The 19,624-nt window shown below is 47.5% G+C and overlaps 1 protein-coding gene across 1 annotated transcript in view; it reads right to left on the reverse strand.

Annotated features, from left to right (window-relative positions):
* pelp1 (proline, glutamate and leucine rich protein 1) overlaps window positions 1-19,624 on the reverse strand; it is a 43,683-nt gene that overhangs the window by 8,773 nt on the left and 15,286 nt on the right. The window contains exons 3-14 of the mRNA XM_038303167.1: window positions 19,060-19,165; window positions 18,729-18,878; window positions 17,853-17,924; window positions 17,719-17,778; window positions 17,486-17,642; window positions 15,523-15,655; window positions 11,828-11,915; window positions 9,809-9,897; window positions 3,969-4,082; window positions 3,737-3,887; window positions 3,510-3,663; window positions 2,901-2,956 (exon numbers count right to left, since the gene is read on the reverse strand). Of these exons, the coding sequence (XP_038159095.1) occupies window positions 2,901-2,956; window positions 3,510-3,663; window positions 3,737-3,887; window positions 3,969-4,082; window positions 9,809-9,897; window positions 11,828-11,915; window positions 15,523-15,655; window positions 17,486-17,642; window positions 17,719-17,778; window positions 17,853-17,924; window positions 18,729-18,878; window positions 19,060-19,165 (1,330 nt within the window). The remainder of the gene's footprint in view (window positions 1-2,900; window positions 2,957-3,509; window positions 3,664-3,736; window positions 3,888-3,968; window positions 4,083-9,808; window positions 9,898-11,827; window positions 11,916-15,522; window positions 15,656-17,485; window positions 17,643-17,718; window positions 17,779-17,852; window positions 17,925-18,728; window positions 18,879-19,059; window positions 19,166-19,624) is intronic.

Consider the following 19,624-nt stretch of genomic DNA (forward strand, 5'->3'; position numbering starts at 1 on the left):
CAGAGCTGCAAGAGTAAAAGAAGCGACTGCTGCAACATCGCTGTATTGTGATTTATAAACATGTTGTTCACAGCGGATTATTGGTGGGGACAAGTAGGTCGGTCCAAAATTTAGTACGGACATGTCCCTTTGGTCCCTTTGCAAAACTACGCCCATGTCCTAAACCTTTGAGTAACTTGAGCATAACTTATCAAGAACTTCTCTCCAAGCATATCAGCGTATCTGACGTGTTCCAGACGAGCGCTGAACGTGTTTCTAACTTCCAGCTACTGTATAATGGCGTATTGGCAGCGTTTTGGTATAAAGGGGGTTCACAGGAGGAAACCGTCAGTTCTCCTCCAGACTTCATCCCCATCATAGGGGGAGCCAGAAGGTGAGTGATGGATCCTCCCTGCGTTCACGCCCACCACCAACACACTTCCTAGCAGACATGACGCTCAATCTGCTGCCACCAGAAACCTTCTTTCTTTCCTTCCTTTTTATTATTTTTGGCGGGCGGTAAACAGCAGCTAGGTTAATACCGCAATCAAAGACATCTTTATATGCAGACCAGGCGCCTCTGCGTGCATCGCTGCCCCCCTCAGGAAACTGGCTTGTGCATCTTTTCCTGTGCATAAATGTCTGGTTATACTCTTACAGCAGGGTGTTACAGTGAGCCTGACGCAGATATTTTTGATTTATGCTCAATTTTGAAGCGTGGTCTGCGCTATATGCAGTGGGTCTAGATACGGCCGAGGCGATGAGGAAGTGGGGGCAAGTTTGTGCGACAACGGAGGGACATGAGGGGGAAAAAGGGTCCCAGCGTTCTCACGAACCTCGATCTTCTAGCTGAGTTGTTTTCTGCAATTTCGGTCATAAAAACAAAACAAGCCGGCCTTCTGACTGCGGCACTCTCTGCGGTCACCTACAATTTGGGAGAGGTGCAGCAGAGTGTCTTTGGCGGGGGCGAGAACGTCTTTGCGTTCACTGCGACAGCTACGCAGACGACCTAGTTTCGAAGTATAAATCAGCCTTTATGCTGCTGTGGATTATGCAGAAGTTAGGCTGTGGTTGGACAGAAGTTATGGACCCGTTATGATACTCTATCAGGGCTGGATGGTAACCATCGCCCGGGGCAAGTAGTTTTTATTGTCGGGAGAGTACAAATTTCATTTTTTTTTGCCTGGCGGGCAAGTGCAATGATCGCAAAAAAAAATTCTCACTGAAAATTACTTTAAAATCACAGACATTTGATGAAAAGGACGGGGTGCCATCTTTGTTGGTTTGTACACATTCTGGCGTGATTTGATAAAGCCGCGTGATGTTCCTCCAAATGGCGTGATTTTTGTCCACCTAGCGGTAATTTTGATGTAGTTACCAAAACGACAAACGGCTGCATTTATTTTGTCGGGGAAAATACTGAATTACAAAAAAAATTTAAAAAACAAACATGTTTCATTGATATATATACAAAAATTAATATTAGGAACTATATTTATCAAACATTATAATGGGCAAGTAACAATTGTTTCTGGGCAAATTAAATGTGAAAGTCACTTGCCCTAAAAATCCTTAACATCAACCCCTGTCCAAGTATACGGCCAAAATAGAAAAAATAAATATAAAGTTCAGCGTCTGCCAGTTTTAGGAGATTGTGGGATTTTTTTTTCAGGTATAGGGTGAATTTTTTAAATCTTTGTCGCATCTCTTCACACATGAAGGTTTGTTTCGATATTTTGGAAACTCCAGCCTCAGAGATCCTCCTCTGGGATCAGACTTCATTCAACTAAGAGGCCAGAAAGCAGGATTATAAACTTCCATGTTTCCTATAAAGCTGGAGAAACCAAACTAAAGTCCCGTCTCAGGGTTCCTGCAGCATCAGGCAAGTTAAATTCAAGACTTTTTAAGACTTCTTAATGCCACTTGAAATAAAAATTTTAGACCAAATTCACAAGAAACACCAGAAAAACCTGCTTGTGACAACTTAACCCAAAGGTTTATTTTAACATAAACCACTGCACTAATGTTTCAGATTTTGAAAAGCTTCCCATACAGGAAGAAAGCTAAAAACACACAAATGACAGATATATTTGAACAATTATTTAACTGAATTCACAAACTTTGTTTTAGCAGGGAACAAAATAAATCAGTTTTAAAGCAACAACATAACCAGTGCTAAGTCTTTTTAGCAGCTATTTTTCTTTGTATGGTTTTCTTAGTATGTTTGATTTGGTGATAAGTGGAGGCGTTGCAGAGACAAGGGTGGAACTAAACTGAGAAATACCGGCTGTTTCTCTGTAACTCCATTTTGACGCTTTGTGTTTCGTGCTTCGCATGCGACTCCACTGCCTTAATTCCCATCGTTCTGAGCTTGAATGACTTCTTGCACTAAATCCACTGAGCCTCATGTATGTTCCCTGGTTTTAGCCATGGAGGAAACTCTTGGCTGGAGACTATTTTGGTTACATTTACACTTGCTCATATTTTCCAGATAATAAGTTAATGGTGCATCTCCCAAATGTCCCGGCCGCAACAACGCTTTATTGGTTCCGCTATCGGGACGGAACCAATAATGGCGAGCCGTTATTTATTTTTTATAAAAAAAATAAATAAAAAAAAAAAGTAAATTTTAATGTTTTATTTAGATAACAAAAATAAATCGTAATAAAAATAATCCTATTTATGATGGTTTAAAAATTAAGAACTACTAAAGACAAATTTAAGGCATTTTAATACCAATTAGGGCCATAATTTTATTTTGAAGAATTCAATGCCTTTTAAGACTTTTTAAGGACCCGCAGGAACCCTGAGTCTGAACTGATTTAGTGCCGCTCTCTCTTGGATTTAAAAGCTGCAGAAAGGCTTCGCTTTGCTCTGAATGAGCCTGAAGCTAAGCTATAGCTAATGAAGTGGGCGTGTACCTTGTGTATGTCGTCCTTTAGGAGCGTCCCGCTGGTCTGAATGATGCGCCTCAGGACTGAAAGCATAAAAACACGTCAGCAGAGAACATCTATGAGGACATTCTTGTAAATTTTCAGTTCTGGAGTTTTTTTTTTTTTATATATTTTATTTCTTCAAATTTTTAACTGCGTAAGAGATTTCATATTGTTTTTAATTAATAGTTTTTTTCAAAGCAGATTTTACATTTTTTTTGTTTTTATCAGATTTCTTTCTTTCAATATTCTTTGCAAAGATCTTATATTTGCAAAATTCTATTTTTTTCCGAATTTTTCTTTTTTCAGATGAGTTTTCTGAATTTCCTTCTTTTCCAGATCGACTCCTCTCGCCCTCTGGGGACGCCGTACCTCAGAAAGTGAAGCGAATACACAGTGATCTAAAGCATAGTTTGAAAAGAAAGTCATTCGTAAAACTTAATCTGAAATAGAGAAATTCGAAAATAAAAATAAAAGTATTTGAAAATATATATAATCTGTAAAAAAAAACCTTAATTTCTGGATTGGATTCATTTCCAAATCTCCATCAAGAAAACATGTTTGCTTGAAGCAGTAACAGAGAAACCAGCGGCTGACCTTTCAGGGCCGACAGGCAGGTGTCCTGGTTGGACAGAGGGTCTCCCTTCCTTTGGAGTGACGGACCCGCCGCGTCGGCCATGACCAGCTGCTTGGTTCTCCGAGGACCAGGTTTCCCCGCAGGAACCACGTCGGCAGACAGACCGGCCCGCAGCTGCAGAGGCAGAGAGGGCGGACTGTTCCAGCTCACGACGTGGATTTCTCTCCATGATAAAAACTCTTCTCACCTTGATGGATTCAGCACCAGGCATGATGTCGCCCAGCAGCTGGTTGAAGAGCAGCTCGGCGTGGCTGGTGGCCCCTTGGAGGACGTGAGCCGACGCTCCGACCACTTGGACCCACAGCTCTAAGGTTCTGTAGACGGAGACCCTCACTGAGCTGCAGGGGGAGAAACGGAAACGTTCAGATGAGCTGAAGGAATGATTTTCTACACGGCTTCATGGTCCAAACTCCGCCCACCTGAAGGCTCTCTGCTGCCCCACGCTGGATTCAGGAGGAGACGTCCACGCAGACAGGGTCTGAGAAAACAGCCTCTGGATCACAGCGGCGTACTGCATCATGCCGCTACGGACCCTGGAACGCACAGAGAGGGAGGGACGAGGTGAGAATGAGAGGGACGGGGTGAGAATGAGAGGGACGGGGTGAGAATGAGAGGGACGGGGTGAGAATGAGAGGGACGGGGTGAGGGGGACGGGGCGAGAGGGACGGGGCGAGAGGGACGGGACGAGAGGGACGGGGTGAGAGGGACGGGACGAGAGGGACAGAGTCAGAATGAGAGGGACAGGACGAGAGGGACGGGATGAGAGGGACGGAGTGAGAGGGACGGAGTGAGAGGGACGGGACGAGACGAGAGGGACGGGACGAGACGAGAGGGGCGGAGTGAGAGGGACGGGGTGAGAGGGACGGGGTGAGAGGGACGGGACGAGACGAGAGGGGCGGAGTGAGAGGGACGGGGTGAGAGGGACGGGACGAGAGGGACAGAGTCAGAATGAGAGGGACGGGGTGAGAGGGACGGGACGAGACGAGAGGGGCGGAGTGAGAGGGACGGGGTGAGAGGGACGGGACGAGACGAGAGGGGCGGAGTGAGAGGGACGGGGTGAGAGGGACGGGGTGAGAGGGACGGGGTGAGAGGGACGGGACGAGAGGGACAGAGTCAGAATGAGAGGGACGGGGTGAGAGGGACGGGACGAGACGAGAGGGGCGGGGTGAGAGGGACGGGGTGAGAGGGGCGGGGTGAGAGGGACGGGGTGAGAGGGACGGGGTGAGAGGGACGGGACGAGAGGGACAGAGTCAGAATGAGAGGGACGGGGTGAGAGGGACGGGACGAGACGAGAGGGGCGGAGTGAGAGGGACGGGGTGAGAGGGACGGGACGAGAGGGACAGAGTCAGAATGAGAGGGACGGGGTGAGAGGGACGGGACGAGACGAGAGGGGCGGGGTGAGAGGGACGGGGCGAGAGGGACAGAGTCAGAATGAGAGGGACGGGGTGAGAGGGACGGGACGAGAGGGACGGGACGAGAGGGACAGAGTCAGAATGAGAGGGACGGGGTGAGAGGGACGGGACGAGAGGGGCGGAGTGAGAGGGACGGGGTGAGAGGGACAGAGTCAGAATGAGAGGGACGGGGTGAGAGGGACGGGACGAGACGAGAGGGGCGGGGTGAGAGGGACGGGACGAGAGGGACAGAGTCAGAATGAGAGGGACGGGGTGAGAGGGACGGGGTGAGAGGGACGGGGTGAGAGGGACGGGACGAGACGAGAGGGGCGGAGTGAGAGGGACGGGACGAGACGAGAGGGGCGGAGTGAGAGGGACGGGGTGAGAGGGACGGGACGAGACGAGAGGGGCGGGGTGAGAGGGACAGAGTCAGAATGAGAGGGACGGGGTGAGAGGGACGGGACGAGACGAGAGGGGCGGAGTGAGAGGGACAGAGTCAGAATGAGAGGGACGGGGTGAGAGGGACGGGATGAGAGGGACGGGACGAGAGGGACAGATTCAGAATGAGAGGGACGGAGTGAGAGGGACGGGGTGAGAGGGACGGGGCGAGAGGGACGGGACGAGACGAGAGGGGCGGGGTGAGAGGGACAGAGTCAGAATGAGAGGGGCGGAGTGAGAGGGACGGGGTGAGAGGGACGGGACGAGACGAGAGGGGCGGGGTGAGAGGGACAGAGTCAGAATGAGAGGGACGGGGTGAGAGGGACGGGACGAGACGAGAGGGGCGGAGTGAGAGGGACAGAGTCAGAATGAGAGGGACGGGGTGAGAGGGACGGGATGAGAGGGACGGGGCGAGAGGGACGGGACGAGAGGGACGGGGTGAGAATGAGAGGGACGGGGTGAGGGGGACGGGGCGAGAGGGACGGGGCGAGAGGGACGGGACGAGAGGGACAGAGTCAGAATGAGAGGGACGGGACGAGAGGGACAGAGTCAGAATGAGAGGGACGGAGTGAGAGGGACGGGACGAGACGAGAGGGGCGGAGTGAGAGGGACGGGACGAGACGAGAGGGGCGGAGTGAGAGGGACGGGACGAGACGAGAGGGGCGGAGTGAGAGGGACGGGGTGAGAGGGACAGAGTCAGAATGAGAGGGACGGGGTGAGAGGGACAGAGTCAGAATGAGAGGGACGGGGTAAGAGGGACGGGACGAGACGAGAGGGACGGGGTGAGAGGGACGGGACAAGACGAGAGGGGCGGAGTGAGAGGGACAGAGTCAGAATGAGAGGGACGGGGTAAGAGGGACGGGACGAGACGAGAGGGACGGGGTGAGAGGGACGGGACGAGACGAGAGGGGCGGAGTGAGAGGGACGGGGTGAGAGGGACAGAGTCAGAATGAGAGGGACGGGGTGAGAGGGACAGAGTCAGAATGAGAGGGACGGGGTAAGAGGGACGGGACGAGACGAGAGGGACGGGGTGAGAGGGACGGGACGAGACGAGAGGGGCGGAGTGAGAGGGACGGGGTGAGAGGGACGGGACGAGAGGGACAGGATGAGAGGGACGGGACGAGAGGGACAGAGTCAGAATGAGAGGGACGGGGTGAGAGGGACGGGACGAGAGGGACAGAGTCAGAATGAGAGGGACGGGGTGAGAGGGACAGAGTCAGAATGAGAGGGACGGGGTGAGAGGGACAGAGTCAGAATGAGAGGGACGGGGTGAGAGGGACAGAGTCAGAATGAGAGGGACGGGACGAGACGAGAGGGACGGGGTGAGAGGGACGGGACGAGACGGGCAGAGTGAGAGGGACGGGGTGAGAGGGACGGGATGAGAGGGACGGGACGAGAGGGACAGAGTCAGAATGAGAGGGACGGGGCGAGAGGGACGGGACGAGAGGGACAGAGTCAGAATGAGAGGGACGGGGTGAGAGGGACAGAGTCAGAATGAGAGGGACGGGGTGAGAGGGACGGGACGAGACGAGAGGGACGGGGTGAGAGGGACGGGACGAGAGGGACAGAGTCAGAATGAGAGGGACGGGGCGAGAGGGACGGGACGAGAGGGACGGGATGAGAGGGACGGGACGAGAGGGACAGAGTCAGAATGAGAGGGACGGGGCGAGAGGGACGGGACGAGAGGGACAGAGTCAGAATGAGAGGGACGGGGTGAGAGGGACAGAGTCAGAATGAGAGGGACGGGACGAGAGGGACAGAGTCAGAATGAGAGGGACGGGGTGAGAGGGACAGAGTCAGAATGAGAGGGACGGGGTGAGAGGGACGGGACGAGACGGACGGGGTGAGAGGGACGGGACGAGACGGTCAGAGTGAGAATGAGAGGGACGGGGTGAGAGGGACGGGATGAGAGGGACGGGACGAGAGGGACAGAGTCAGAATGAGAGGGACGGGGTGAGAGGGACGGGATGAGAGGGACGGGACGAGAGGGACAGAGTCAGAATGAGAGGGACGGGGCGAGAGGGACGGGACGAGAGGGACAGAGTCAGAATGAGAGGGACGGGGTGAGAGGGACAGAGTCAGAATGAGAGGGACGGGGTGAGAGGGACAGAGTCAGAATGAGAGGGACGGGACGAGAGGGACAGAGTCAGAATGAGAGGGACGGGACGAGAGGGACAGAGTCAGAATGAGAGGGACGGGGTGAGAGGGACGGGATGAGAGGGACGGGACGAGAGGGACAGAGTCAGAATGAGAGGGACGGGGCGAGAGGGACGGGACGAGAGGGACAGAGTCAGAATGAGAGGGACGGGGTGAGAGGGACAGAGTCAGAATGAGAGGGACGGGACGAGAGGGACAGAGTCAGAATGAGAGGGACGGGGTGAGAGGGACAGAGTCAGAATGAGAGGGACGGGACGAGACGGGCAGAGTGAGAATGAGAGGGACGGGGTGAGAGGGACGGGATGAGAGGGACGGGACGAGAGGGACAGAGTCAGAATGAGAGGGACGGGGCGAGAGGGACGGGACGAGAGGGACAGAGTCAGAATGAGAGGGACGGGGTGAGAGGGACAGAGTCAGAATGAGAGGGACGGGACGAGAGGGACAGAGTCAGAATGAGAGGGACGGGGTGAGAGGGACAGAGTCAGAATGAGAGGGACGGGGTGAGAGGGACGGGACGAGACGAGAGGGACGGGGTGAGAGGGACGGGACGAGACGGGCAGAGTGAGAATGAGAGGGACGGGGTGAGAGGGACGGGATGAGAGGGACGGGACGAGAGGGACAGAGTCAGAATGAGAGGGACGGGGCGAGAGGGACGGGACGAGAGGGACGGGGTGAGAGGGACGGGACGAGAGGGACAGAGTCAGAATGAGAGGGACGGGACGAGAGGGACGGGATGAGAGGGACGGAGTGAGAGGGACGAGACGAGAGGGACAGAGTCAGAATGAGAGGGACGGGACGAGAGGGGCGGAGTGAGAGGGACGGGCCGAGAGGGACGGGACGAGAGGGACAGAGTCAGAATGAGAGGGACGGGATGAGAGGGACGGGAGGGTCAGAATGAGAGGGACGGAGCGAAAGGGACGGGGTGAGAGGGACAGAGTCAGAATGAGAGGGACAGGGTGAGAGGGACAGAGTCAGAATGAGAGGGACGGGGTGAGAGGGACGGGACGAGACGAGAGGGGCGGGGTGAGAGGGACGGGACGAGAGGGACAGAGTCAGAATGAGAGGGACGGGGTGAGAGGGACGGGACGAGACGAGAGGGGCGGAGTGAGAGGGACGGGGTGAGAGGGACAGAGTCAGAATGAGAGGGACGGGGTGAGAGGGACAGAGTCAGAATGAGAGGGACGGGGTGAGAGGGACGGGACGAGACGAGAGGGGCGGAGTGAGAGGGACGGGGTGAGAGGGACGGGGTGAGAGGGACAGAGTCAGAATGAGAGGGACGGGGTGAGAGGGACAGAGTCAGAATGAGAGGGACGGGGTGAGAGGGACGGGACGAGACGAGAGGGGCGGAGTGAGAGGGACGGGGTGAGAGGGACGGGGTGAGAGGGACAGAGTCAGAATGAGAGGGACGGGGTGAGAGGGACAGAGTCAGAATGAGAGGGACGGGGTGAGAGGGACAGAGTCAGAATGAGAGGGACGGGACGAGAGGGAAACCAGATCCGTTCATCTGGGTCAGTCTTTTTTTTCCTCTAAACTTTAAAGGAGCTGAAAATGAAAGATGGAGCAGATCCACAGGAGGACCAGGACTGACAGACCGTCCAAAGCTCTGATTCCAGCGGTTGTTGCAATATTAGCTTTGAACATTTTGTTTGATTTTCCTTCTGCTAAACAAACATCAATTTAACAGGGATAGAATACAAAGTAAAACCTAAAAGTCATTCTTTTGTCTGACAGTTTTCAAATGGGGACAAACGGAAAGTTTAGGAACTCCTGATCTGAGATCTAAACCATCGAGGAGTGAAGATTAACAAAAACAGAACAACAAACTGAACCCAAAACAAGTGGAAGGTTATTAAAGAAATAACTCAGAAATCAGAGGAATAAAGGCTTTTGCCATATATATAAAATAACTGAGATGTCTGTTTTATTCCAGATTTAAACATAAATCATCTCCTTTTTGTGAATCGTCTCAAATCGGGAGAAAAATAGGCTTAAAAAGATAAAACTATTTCCTTAGAAGTCATTTCCTGCAGTTCTCTTCCCATCTGTGTGGCAGCAAACGGCTCTGAGCTTGTTGCTGCCACCTACAGGCCAAAAAATTAACACCTCTGCCAGGGGAAATACTACACATTGTAAAAGTGATCAGTAATATTTCATAATTGGGAGTCTGTTGATCCAAAGGCCAGAATAAAACTTTAATTGGGCCACTTTAATAAAAAAAGCCTCCTGGAATGAAAACCTGTAGAACAGTAGTGGGATTGTTGGCGTTTACTCACACAGTGATCAGCTCTGCCAGGACCTCCAAGGTGCTGATATGAACGCCGGGAAGAACCAGGAGCCTCAGACTTCCATCCGCCGTCAGACTCTGACAAACAAACCAAACAGGATCAGATTTTTCTGAAGCGTTTCCAACATTGTGCTCTTCGCTCCGTCCCATAAAACTCTGCTCAGCGTAAAACTGGCCTTTTAGCTTCAGAACCAGCAACCGACACATGCAGGTTTTCTAAAGCCGATGCTGATTATTCTTCATCCAACTGATCCCAGATCTGTGCTGCCAGTTTCTGGGTCCATTATTTTTTTTTTTCATCGATAAACGTCAGATGTGTCTAATATTGACCAGCCGCTGTTCTGTCAGATGAGCATACCCATCTACCCCTGTAGCCCACCGCTTTAGTTTTGTATGAAACATAAACTTAAAACTACCTCGACGGGTGTGTAACCCTTTAGTCGTGTGCAAAAACTACTCTATGACTTACTTTTTGCTGTATTTTGAAGCGTATGACGATCTCACCTTAAATTGTTTTTTTTGTACACGGCTAAAGGCATACAGGCCCGCTGAGGTTTATGTTTTGTACCTATATTCACTATAGGTATGCTGGTCTGACGGTGTATGCTCCTCTGACAGAACACCGGCGCTGCTGTCAAACCTCTGAAATGTTCATTTGTTTGTTAATATCAAATTCAAAAATTTCCCAGGACCGATTTTCTTGAACTCAAGAACCCCCTTTGGCGGCATTTAGCGTGTCACTGGCACACGTCGTATGTCGCCGTGTGCCAGTCTGGAAAGAGGGAATGATTGGGGTTGCCCTATATTTGGGTCAGTGCAGTAGGTTTCAGTTAGCTGGGGAAAATGTGTGCATATAAATTATTAATCCTGATTAATTCCCTGGATTGCTGATTGATTGAAAAAAGTGAAGCCACCGATACGCAGTAAAATGCCTCCGTTTAGCATTTAGCTGCTAAAACCAGCAGTTTTCTGTCTGCAGGAAGACGTTCCTCAGGTCATTTCCCAGTCAGTGGATGAACTAACCCATAAATCCATCTATAGCCGATGGATCCTATAGTTTAGTCTGCAGACTAACATTAGTCTGGCTATCTGGGACTGACTGGAAGACATTGACTGAGTTAGACACTGACATTGGGTCTAAGGTTAGAAAATAGAAAGTAATTCACTGTGAAACGTTAATGTAGGAATTCTTTATTAAGTGTTTGATGCTGTCGTTTTTGGAGCGTTTGGTTTATTTCTCATTGGAAAAAGTCATGAGCTGAAATATATTGCAGGTTATATTGCTGGAAAAAAAGCAACTAAAGCATTTGACAAATATAAATATATATGTTATATTACATGATTTATAGACTCCATAATGACTCTGCAATATGATTGGCTGATTTTTTTTATTCCAAGTTAAAGTTAATCTACTGATGCTATGAAACAGCCAGTCTGTATCAAAGTGATGAATTTATCTTTATTTTAAAAGTCTTAATTCCCCCTGAAAATCAGAACATCATGGTTGTTCGATGCTGTAGCGATGCATTGTTTACATTGCGAACGGTCTAACTAGGGAGTACCAATATGGCGGCCGGTGGCTTCACTGCAACCCCGTACTACCAACGGGCGATCAGCAATCCAGTGGATAAATAGAAATCAGTGACATAAACCCAAATGCCCATTCTTAAAAATTCCAAAACTTTCCAGGATTTCAAGGACATGTTTGCTTAACCAAAAGGGAGGCCCCAAAGATCGGCATGGGCCGATCCTGGAATGGGTCTGTTAACTAAACCTGGGCTGATGTTTCCTGTTTTTCATGCTGCGTTTGGTCATGTGACACGGATGCAGCAAAGGATTATGGGACAGAAGAAGCAGAGATCTTTACTCCCTGTGGTTCCAAAGGGTTGGGGAATTTATGAGATCAGTTGATCGCTCCAGATTTTCTATCCATGCATCCCAGCTTTAAAACTTCTAACTGATCCTCATCAGGAAGCAGGAGCTCGGATGATCGTGTCTGTTTGCTCACTATGCTCTTGGCGTTGACGGCGAGTCCTCGGCACACCAGGTTGAGGATGGGTCTGACGGGTAGATGAACAGCTGAGGCAGGATCCGCTCTGATGGGGAGAAACATTCACCAGATGAGACTCAGAACAAACAAACTTCTCCTGATCTCTGAAACATCGACACTGTGGCTCCAAACATGAAACTCCGTCAGGAAAACATTTCCTGAGGCTGGTTCCTGGTTTATGGAGACAACATGGCCGTTTCATTAAAAACACTACCCAACCCGTCCTGACAATAAGATCCGGATCATGAAAAACAACGTGATACGCAGTTCTAACAAAGTTTGACTTTATATACTAAAAACATTAAAGAATGCTGAACTACATTGTATAGAAAATATTGAAGACTTTTCTGGAAGACATGGAGACGTTTAACATTCTCTCTATTGTATTACGTGACGTCATCATCGGACGCGCTCAGAGCAGCCACAGTAACATTCCAAAGGCTATTTAAGTTTTTTTTTTTTTGAAATTGCGATATTTATGCAAAAGAATAAAAAAGAACCTGGAGGTTATTCTGTTCGGATGTGCTTCTGGGACGGATCGGGAGCAGCGTAACATTCGGTCAAAGGTTAGGGTTTTTTTTCCCCGCCAGTTTAATGTCGGTTGACAGCAAAAAAAAAGTTGATTCAGACCTGAAAACCTGCTCAGAAACTTGTTCCTCTCTAATTTTATGATTCTAATGGTGCGTTCAGGGTCTTATGTTTATGCATTTAGCAGCTAAGCAGCTAACAAAGTAGGCAGTAGGCTTTGGCATAAAGCCGGGCATACACTGCTCGTCGATTTTTGCCCTTTTTGGGCCGATTCTCCAGGCTGTATGCTCATCTGACAGAACGCCGGCGGTATGCTGGAGGTCTGGAGCTCCAAACAAGACCTGCAGATTATAGTGGGATTATAATCTTGATATTTGGAGGTGGACTTTGTCACTTAAAAACGTGTTAAATCTATTTTTCCATCTCACACAGTAAATAAAGCCGAGCTGCTGTCTAGCTGAAGCTACAGAACAGAGCAGATGAACAACCAGAGCGTCGAGCAGCAAAGCAGCTGGACCACAGTTCGATCCAGAGCCCAGATCTCTAAGTTCTTGACGCTTTAGTTTTTAACGCAGCATACCGTAGTTTTCGGATTATAAGCCGCACTTTTTTTTCATGGTTTGGCTGGCCATGCCACTTATACTTATCGCATAGCAACTAATACGTGTCTTCTATTGCTGGTAATACCACGGAACGAAAAAAAGTTTAGAACTTACCACAACAAAACAGATTAGCACTACAACAACAACGCGTAATGATAGTAGTGGTGATATTTAAAACAAGCAGAGTAGGCGACAGGGCAGCTAGCGCGTTAATGAAATAAAACAATGCGGTCTTCGATCAGCAGCCTGTTTGGCCAGAAGAACACGGATTCCATGGATAGAATAACCGTTCAAAAAGGTACGACTTTTAGTCCCGTACGATGTATACATTGTCTTCATAATGCATTTTTTGGCTGAAGCGACTTTAAGTCGTATAGAAGCGGTCGTTCCATTGGTTTCATTTCCGAATTCTCCCAGTGGTGCCCGACTTTACACGAGTGAATAAAGTGAATGTGATTGGTTGATTATCAAGGGGGCGGGATTGTTGTGGCGGGAGGTTCGCAAGCAAGTTTGGTTGTAGCCGGTTTGCAGAGATGGGAAGTAACGAAGTACAAATACTTCGTTACTGTACTCCAGTAGATTTTTCTGATATTTTTACTTTACTTTACTACTTATTTTTATGGCGACTTATTACTTCTACTCCTTACATTTTAAAAAATTGGCTCGTTACTTTAGTTTTGAATCATTTCAATGGAGTTACCTTTATTATTTTTCACGTCATCAATACCAAATTCAAACTAATTGGATGGGAATCTACGTTGCATTTGACGCACCACTACAAGATGAATCGACAGATTCGGCGGTATTCATTGGCGGCAAATCATTGCAGCTTGGTGGCGGTGGCGTTAGCATAGTAGCATGGACGACGAGATGATTGAAAATGAACACAACGGAGATCTAGTCCTTTTGGCAGACATCCATTTAAAATGTAGGCAACGGCATGAAAAAAGTGGTTTCTACTTTTACTTTTATACTTTAAGTAAATTTACAAGCCTGTACTTTGTTACTTTTACTTGAGTAAAGAAGTTTAATCAGTACTTCCACTTTTACCAGAGTATTTTTTAACTCAAGTATCTGTACTTTTACTCAAGTACGGAAAGTTAGTACTTTTGCTATCTCTGCCGGTTTGTGGGAAGCATCTTGCTAACCAGTTAGCAACTTAGTGCTAGCAGGTTCCCAATGGGAAATTCCATTGGGACCAAGTAGCACTAAATTGGTGACTTAGAAACGACGCTGTCAAGGAACGCTATGGACAGCGGAAACATGCAAGAATTTGATTGACAGATGGCCGTTGATATATGATTGGCCGAATTTAGGTGTTCAGGCTGACGAATAACTAACTGGCCTGAAGAAGATAATGAAGAAAATTAAAAACAGCCCCTTCGATCCAGCTATGGAAAATTTTTCTTTCTGAAGTTATTGTACTAGAAAGATTAAGATACTGTATGAATGGGAAATTTCATACTTTTAAAAAAAGATGGGAACGTATTCTTGATTACTTCAAAATCTCCAAAATGAAAAACCAGTAATGTGAATCTGAATGACGTGTACGTAGAAATTGGTTATGTTTCTCATATGAGCCTCCCATTTTGATTTTGTCTTGTTTTCTGTATCAGTGCTGTATAAGTTTTGCACTGTTATTGTTATTTCTTTTTCAGTTTTTGTATAAATGTTCAAAAATATCTAATAAACATACTTCTTAAAAAAAAAAAAAAAACAATAAACTGATTTTGAGACAAGATTTTTTTTTTTTATAGAAATTTTCTAAATTTTGGGACAATATGATCTGATAAAGACAACATTTATATACATGTTTAAGCCAGAATGATTTGACATTTAAATACGATTTCCCTACGAATTTAAACTCTGGAGCGACGTATAGTGTGAAAAATACGGTAAACCATAAATCTGTGATTTCTTCTTGCAAATTATTGACTTTTTACATCAGGGTTTACACAGGAAGGAGGAACTCTAATTTAATGCTTTTTAATGCTGTTAGAAATCATTTTAATACCATCAATAAGTACCCATTACTCTCATATTTTATATATATAAACACGGCCAAATCCTTCGTAATCTTTACCATCGACAGGCTGCAGCCGTGTCCTGAATTTCACGTTTTCCAGCCACTTATGTTAAAATGAGCATTTTCCCGCTCTCCGAACATATGCGCAAACACGTGGAACCAGTTAAATCTGATATATTTGACAATTTTTGTTTTAATAAAGCATTTTAAATGCCATGATAATCACATTTAATGAATTTTAATGCCAATTAAGGCCTTAATTAAAAAAAAATAATAATTAATGACACTCAGAAACCCTGTCCATACATTTCTGCAATGTTCTAAACTCTCACAGAAGAAACATCTGATGTAGCTTGTAGGTAAAAGATTACGTTTTATTTTCGTTAATCTTCAGACTCCCCTGCAAACGTTTTAACAGACAGTTTTCTAACCCCATAGATAAAACCGATCCAATTGAAAGTCTTAAAGAAGCATTAAAGTGTTTGGTTGTTTCCTACCTGAGCGTGTGTTTAATGGCCAGGCAAACAGCCGCATATCTGTGGCGGAGCTGCAGAAGGAGCAGCGGATCCGTCTGATCCAGATGAGGGAAGCGAATCTCCACGCCTGGACCTCCATACTGAACAGCATCATCTGTGCAGAACCACACGCTTCGTATGAGAAACACAGCAAACGTTTACTGGACTGGCTTCTCTCTACTGACACAGGCTGACGTTTTCAACATGAGTTGCTAATAAAGATACAGGTGGGATTAGAGAAGGGCGATTAGAGATGATTCTGCAAAAAGTATTAAATCCTTCATTAATCTGCCATTTTATTCAGGTAGTTTAACATGCAGGCGCTCATTATGGACACCTGTGACAAACATGTCGTAAAATGTTGGATTTTATTTTTAAATCTTAAAGATCAGAGAAATTCCTCCATAGTGGACCCCAGAGAAATAAATATTTTTTAAAAAATGATTCAAACTAGTGATGAAAATTATGGCTCCGTATTCAGGCCATTCAAAGATGGAAAAATATCATTTTGAATTTAAATTTTGAGTTTAAAATGGCCTATTTACTAGATTAAACATGCATATTTCCGAGATCCTAAACATGTAAATTTATAAGAAAATCGTTGCCGAATTACGAGAATAAAGATGCAAATTTACTAGTTTGGCTTTTATGCCGCTGAATGAACCGGTTGAGGTGTGGGCAGCGCAATCCAAACCTTGAACAAAAGTTTCACTATTGTCTGATGGATCACTGATCTGAGCCGCTTCCTCCTCATCGGTCCCTCCCTCTCCGCCCGAATCACCATCATCAATACTTTGAAGCATTTCTAAAGCCTGTTTCGCTGTTAGATTTCTCCTGAAAGCCATTTTTTGCCATTAGCCAATTAATAGAGCCGTCAAAATGACGACTGTGGGAGATCGAGGTAGACTTAACCATATTTATTTATTATGTTTTTATTTTATTAGAAAACTACGTGAAAATGAAGGAAATATAGAAACAGGAAAAGTCAGTTAACAAGAGCAACATATGATTAATGTAAATAAAGTTGTTTCCTCTTAAAGGCATACTATGCAACATTTTTCAGTTAATTAATGTGTTCCATAACGTTTTGGATGATTAAATGATTCATTTCAGGTCGAACAAAGGTATTCTCGGCCGCCCTGGTGGTCTGTAGGGGAAATACCGCACTTGCAACTGCAGGAGCCCTCGGCCCGCACCCACAGGCTCAGAAGTCTCGCGAGAGTCGGTCTTGCTTTACGGCGACAACTGCTACACGCCCCCAGTGAAAGGCATGCTCGTTGCTACCGCAGTGGCGATATTTGTGCAGTTATCATGGTGGAACCAGCGAGAAAACAGCGAAAGCCCATGTCGGAAACATGCTAAATTTTCAAACTCGATAATTGGAACAAAATAGTCACTTACCGCAGTAGACATGGTGATTCGTTGCGTTCGCCTGTCTGCTAAGCTCAAAACAACCGCGTCTGGTTTGACGGAGAAACCAGGAGAACAGCTGAGCATATTTACGACAGTGCACTTTTACTTTTGCCCTCTGGGGGGAGCCTCGCTGGAAAATCAACACCAGTTGCATAGTATACCTTTAAAATCTCAGCACCGGCCCTGGGAGTTCTAGTGTTAACGCCCCCTGGTGGCTCCCTGGAGCTTTTTCAAAAATGTATTTAAATGGAAAAAGATGAATTTTTTTTTTGGTTTGTTTTAATATGGAGTGAAGGACATTAAACCTTCTGATGGTTTCCTGTTTCTAGAATCAGAAAAGTAATTTTTCATCCAATAAAATCCGCCGGGTCGTCTTTATTTTTCCACTGCCTCGCCGTCTTAAGTTTGATGATTTTAATGAACTACGTTACCGACTTTAGGAAGCTTGATTCGATGGAAAGGTTTCCTAGAAACTAGCTGCTGTATTGGAGCTTCAGATGCCAGGGTTGTCATGGAGACGGAAAAGAGGTACCTGTTTCCGAGCCTTGGTAGAGCTGAGCCAGGAGGCCGTTCCCAGACGCCAGCAGGCATTGAATCTGATTGGTCCAGCCTTCGGCTCTGCCCGTCCCCACCGACCTGTCCGCCAGGCCCCCCAGGCAGGGCAGGCGGCCGTAACCCTGGCAGGCCGTCTGAGGGAGGAGAGCCAGTTAACCGACGGGGGGGTCTTGGGACACATTTTGGATGGAATTCGCCAGGAAAACTCACCTCCTGCGTTTTCCTGTTAGCGCTGTCCATCTTAGAGAGGAAATACGCTCCTAGTTTGTCCTTCGAACAGAAGCAGAATGTGTGTCAGCGCTACGCAGCCCATCCCATTGGACAGGAAGTGAAGGACGCCTCACCTTCAGGGAGCCGCAGGCTCTGGGGTAGTAGATCATGCAGGCCTTCATCCCCTCCATGGCGGCCAGCTCACACTGACACCACAGGAAGAACCAGTTAGAAACCAACATTTCTCTTTGTCCACGAACCTTCAGATGAAACAATCTAACGCTACGTTCAGATCACTAGCAGCAGGAGCAGCTAGTTTACATGCAAAGTCAGCGGTTGATGCGCATCAAGGTGCAGCAGAAGGTCCTGCAGCATCTAGAGCAGCTGAAGCAGCGCCTCATGAACGTCTGATAGCAGCACATCCTGGAGTTTGAACATGTTTTGTTTAGCTGCTGGACGCGCCGCATCAACCATCAATCAATCAGAGAAGCTGATGTGGGAGCTGGCTTATCAGGCTGACGTAGAACTAACCGGCCTGCTTAAGATAACGAACAAAAAAACTGATTTTAAGATTTTTTTTTTTTTATAGAATTTTCTTTTTTTTTGGGGCCAATATAGTCTGATAAAGAGAACTTTTTTCACATGTTTAAGCCAGAATGATTTGACATTTAAATATAATTTCCCTACGATTTTAAATACAGTGGTTGTTAAAGCTGCTTTATCACCATTATACTAATTAAACTATTTTAATTAATCGTTTTATTGTTGGTCAGGAGCAACAATTTAGAGAACTGCTCTAAAATATCAAACGTACAATAATAAATACTGCAGGTTCTTTCACTAAGATCATATAATTTTAGACTCATTAATCAGAGTCAGAAATAAAACATCCTGATCCGTTAAGTTTGCCTTTATTGTGAAAAACAAACACCGCTGGCCGCTTCCTGTCTGACCGTGGCTGGTTTTTCTGAGTTTAGGCTCTTCTGGAGGAAAGCAGCTTCCTGCCTCACCTCCGACTTCAGGCCCAGAAGCGAGGTCAGGATCCCCAGAATGGAGTTGAGGCCGACCTCCCTGGCCAGCTCTGCTATCTGACTGGAGTACTGCAGCAGGTCTTTCAGGATGTTTACAGCCAGCTGGATGGTCTGAGTGGGAGCCTGAGACTGCAGCACAAACAAAACAGGAACAAATAAAACCCTGCAAAGGTTTAAACACCAACAGAAATGATGATTCCCAGAATGCATTTGGTAAAAATGATTATTTTTATGTGTTATGGCAGCATTGGTCCTCCATAGAACCAAGAAGGTAAACAGTTTCATGAGGAAAAGCAGGTGTTGATCTTACCTGGATGACCTGCTGCAGGGAGCGCAGCCAGGAGAGGCAGTGCTGATGGAACAGCTCACTGGAGCTATCCTTCACCAGCATGGAGAGCAGGCACAGCCCCTCGAACCTGGAGGACACGGACACATCTGCATCACCTCAACACGCGGACACATCTGCATCACCTCAACACGCGGACACATCTGCATCACATCTGCATCACCTCAGCACACGGACACATCTGCATCACATCTGCATCACCTCAGCACACGGACACATCTGCATCACCTCAACACGCGGACACATCTGCATCACCTCAACACGCGGACACATCTGCATCACCTCAACACGCGGACACATCTGCATCACCTCAACACGCGGACACATCTGCATCACCTCAACACGCGGACACATCTGCATCACCTCAACACGCGGACACATCTGCATCACCTCAACACGCGGACACATCTGCATCACCTCAACACGCGGACACATCTGCATCACATCTGCATCACCTCAGCACACGGACACATCTGCATCACATCTGCATCACCTCAGCACACGGACACATCTGCATCACATCTGCATC

The sequence above is a fragment of the Cyprinodon tularosa genome, unplaced genomic scaffold (genome assembly GCF_016077235.1).
Source record: "Cyprinodon tularosa strain WSP-4 unplaced genomic scaffold, ASM1607723v1 ctg507, whole genome shotgun sequence".
In the NCBI taxonomy this organism is placed as follows: Eukaryota; Metazoa; Chordata; class Actinopteri; order Cyprinodontiformes; family Cyprinodontidae; genus Cyprinodon; species Cyprinodon tularosa.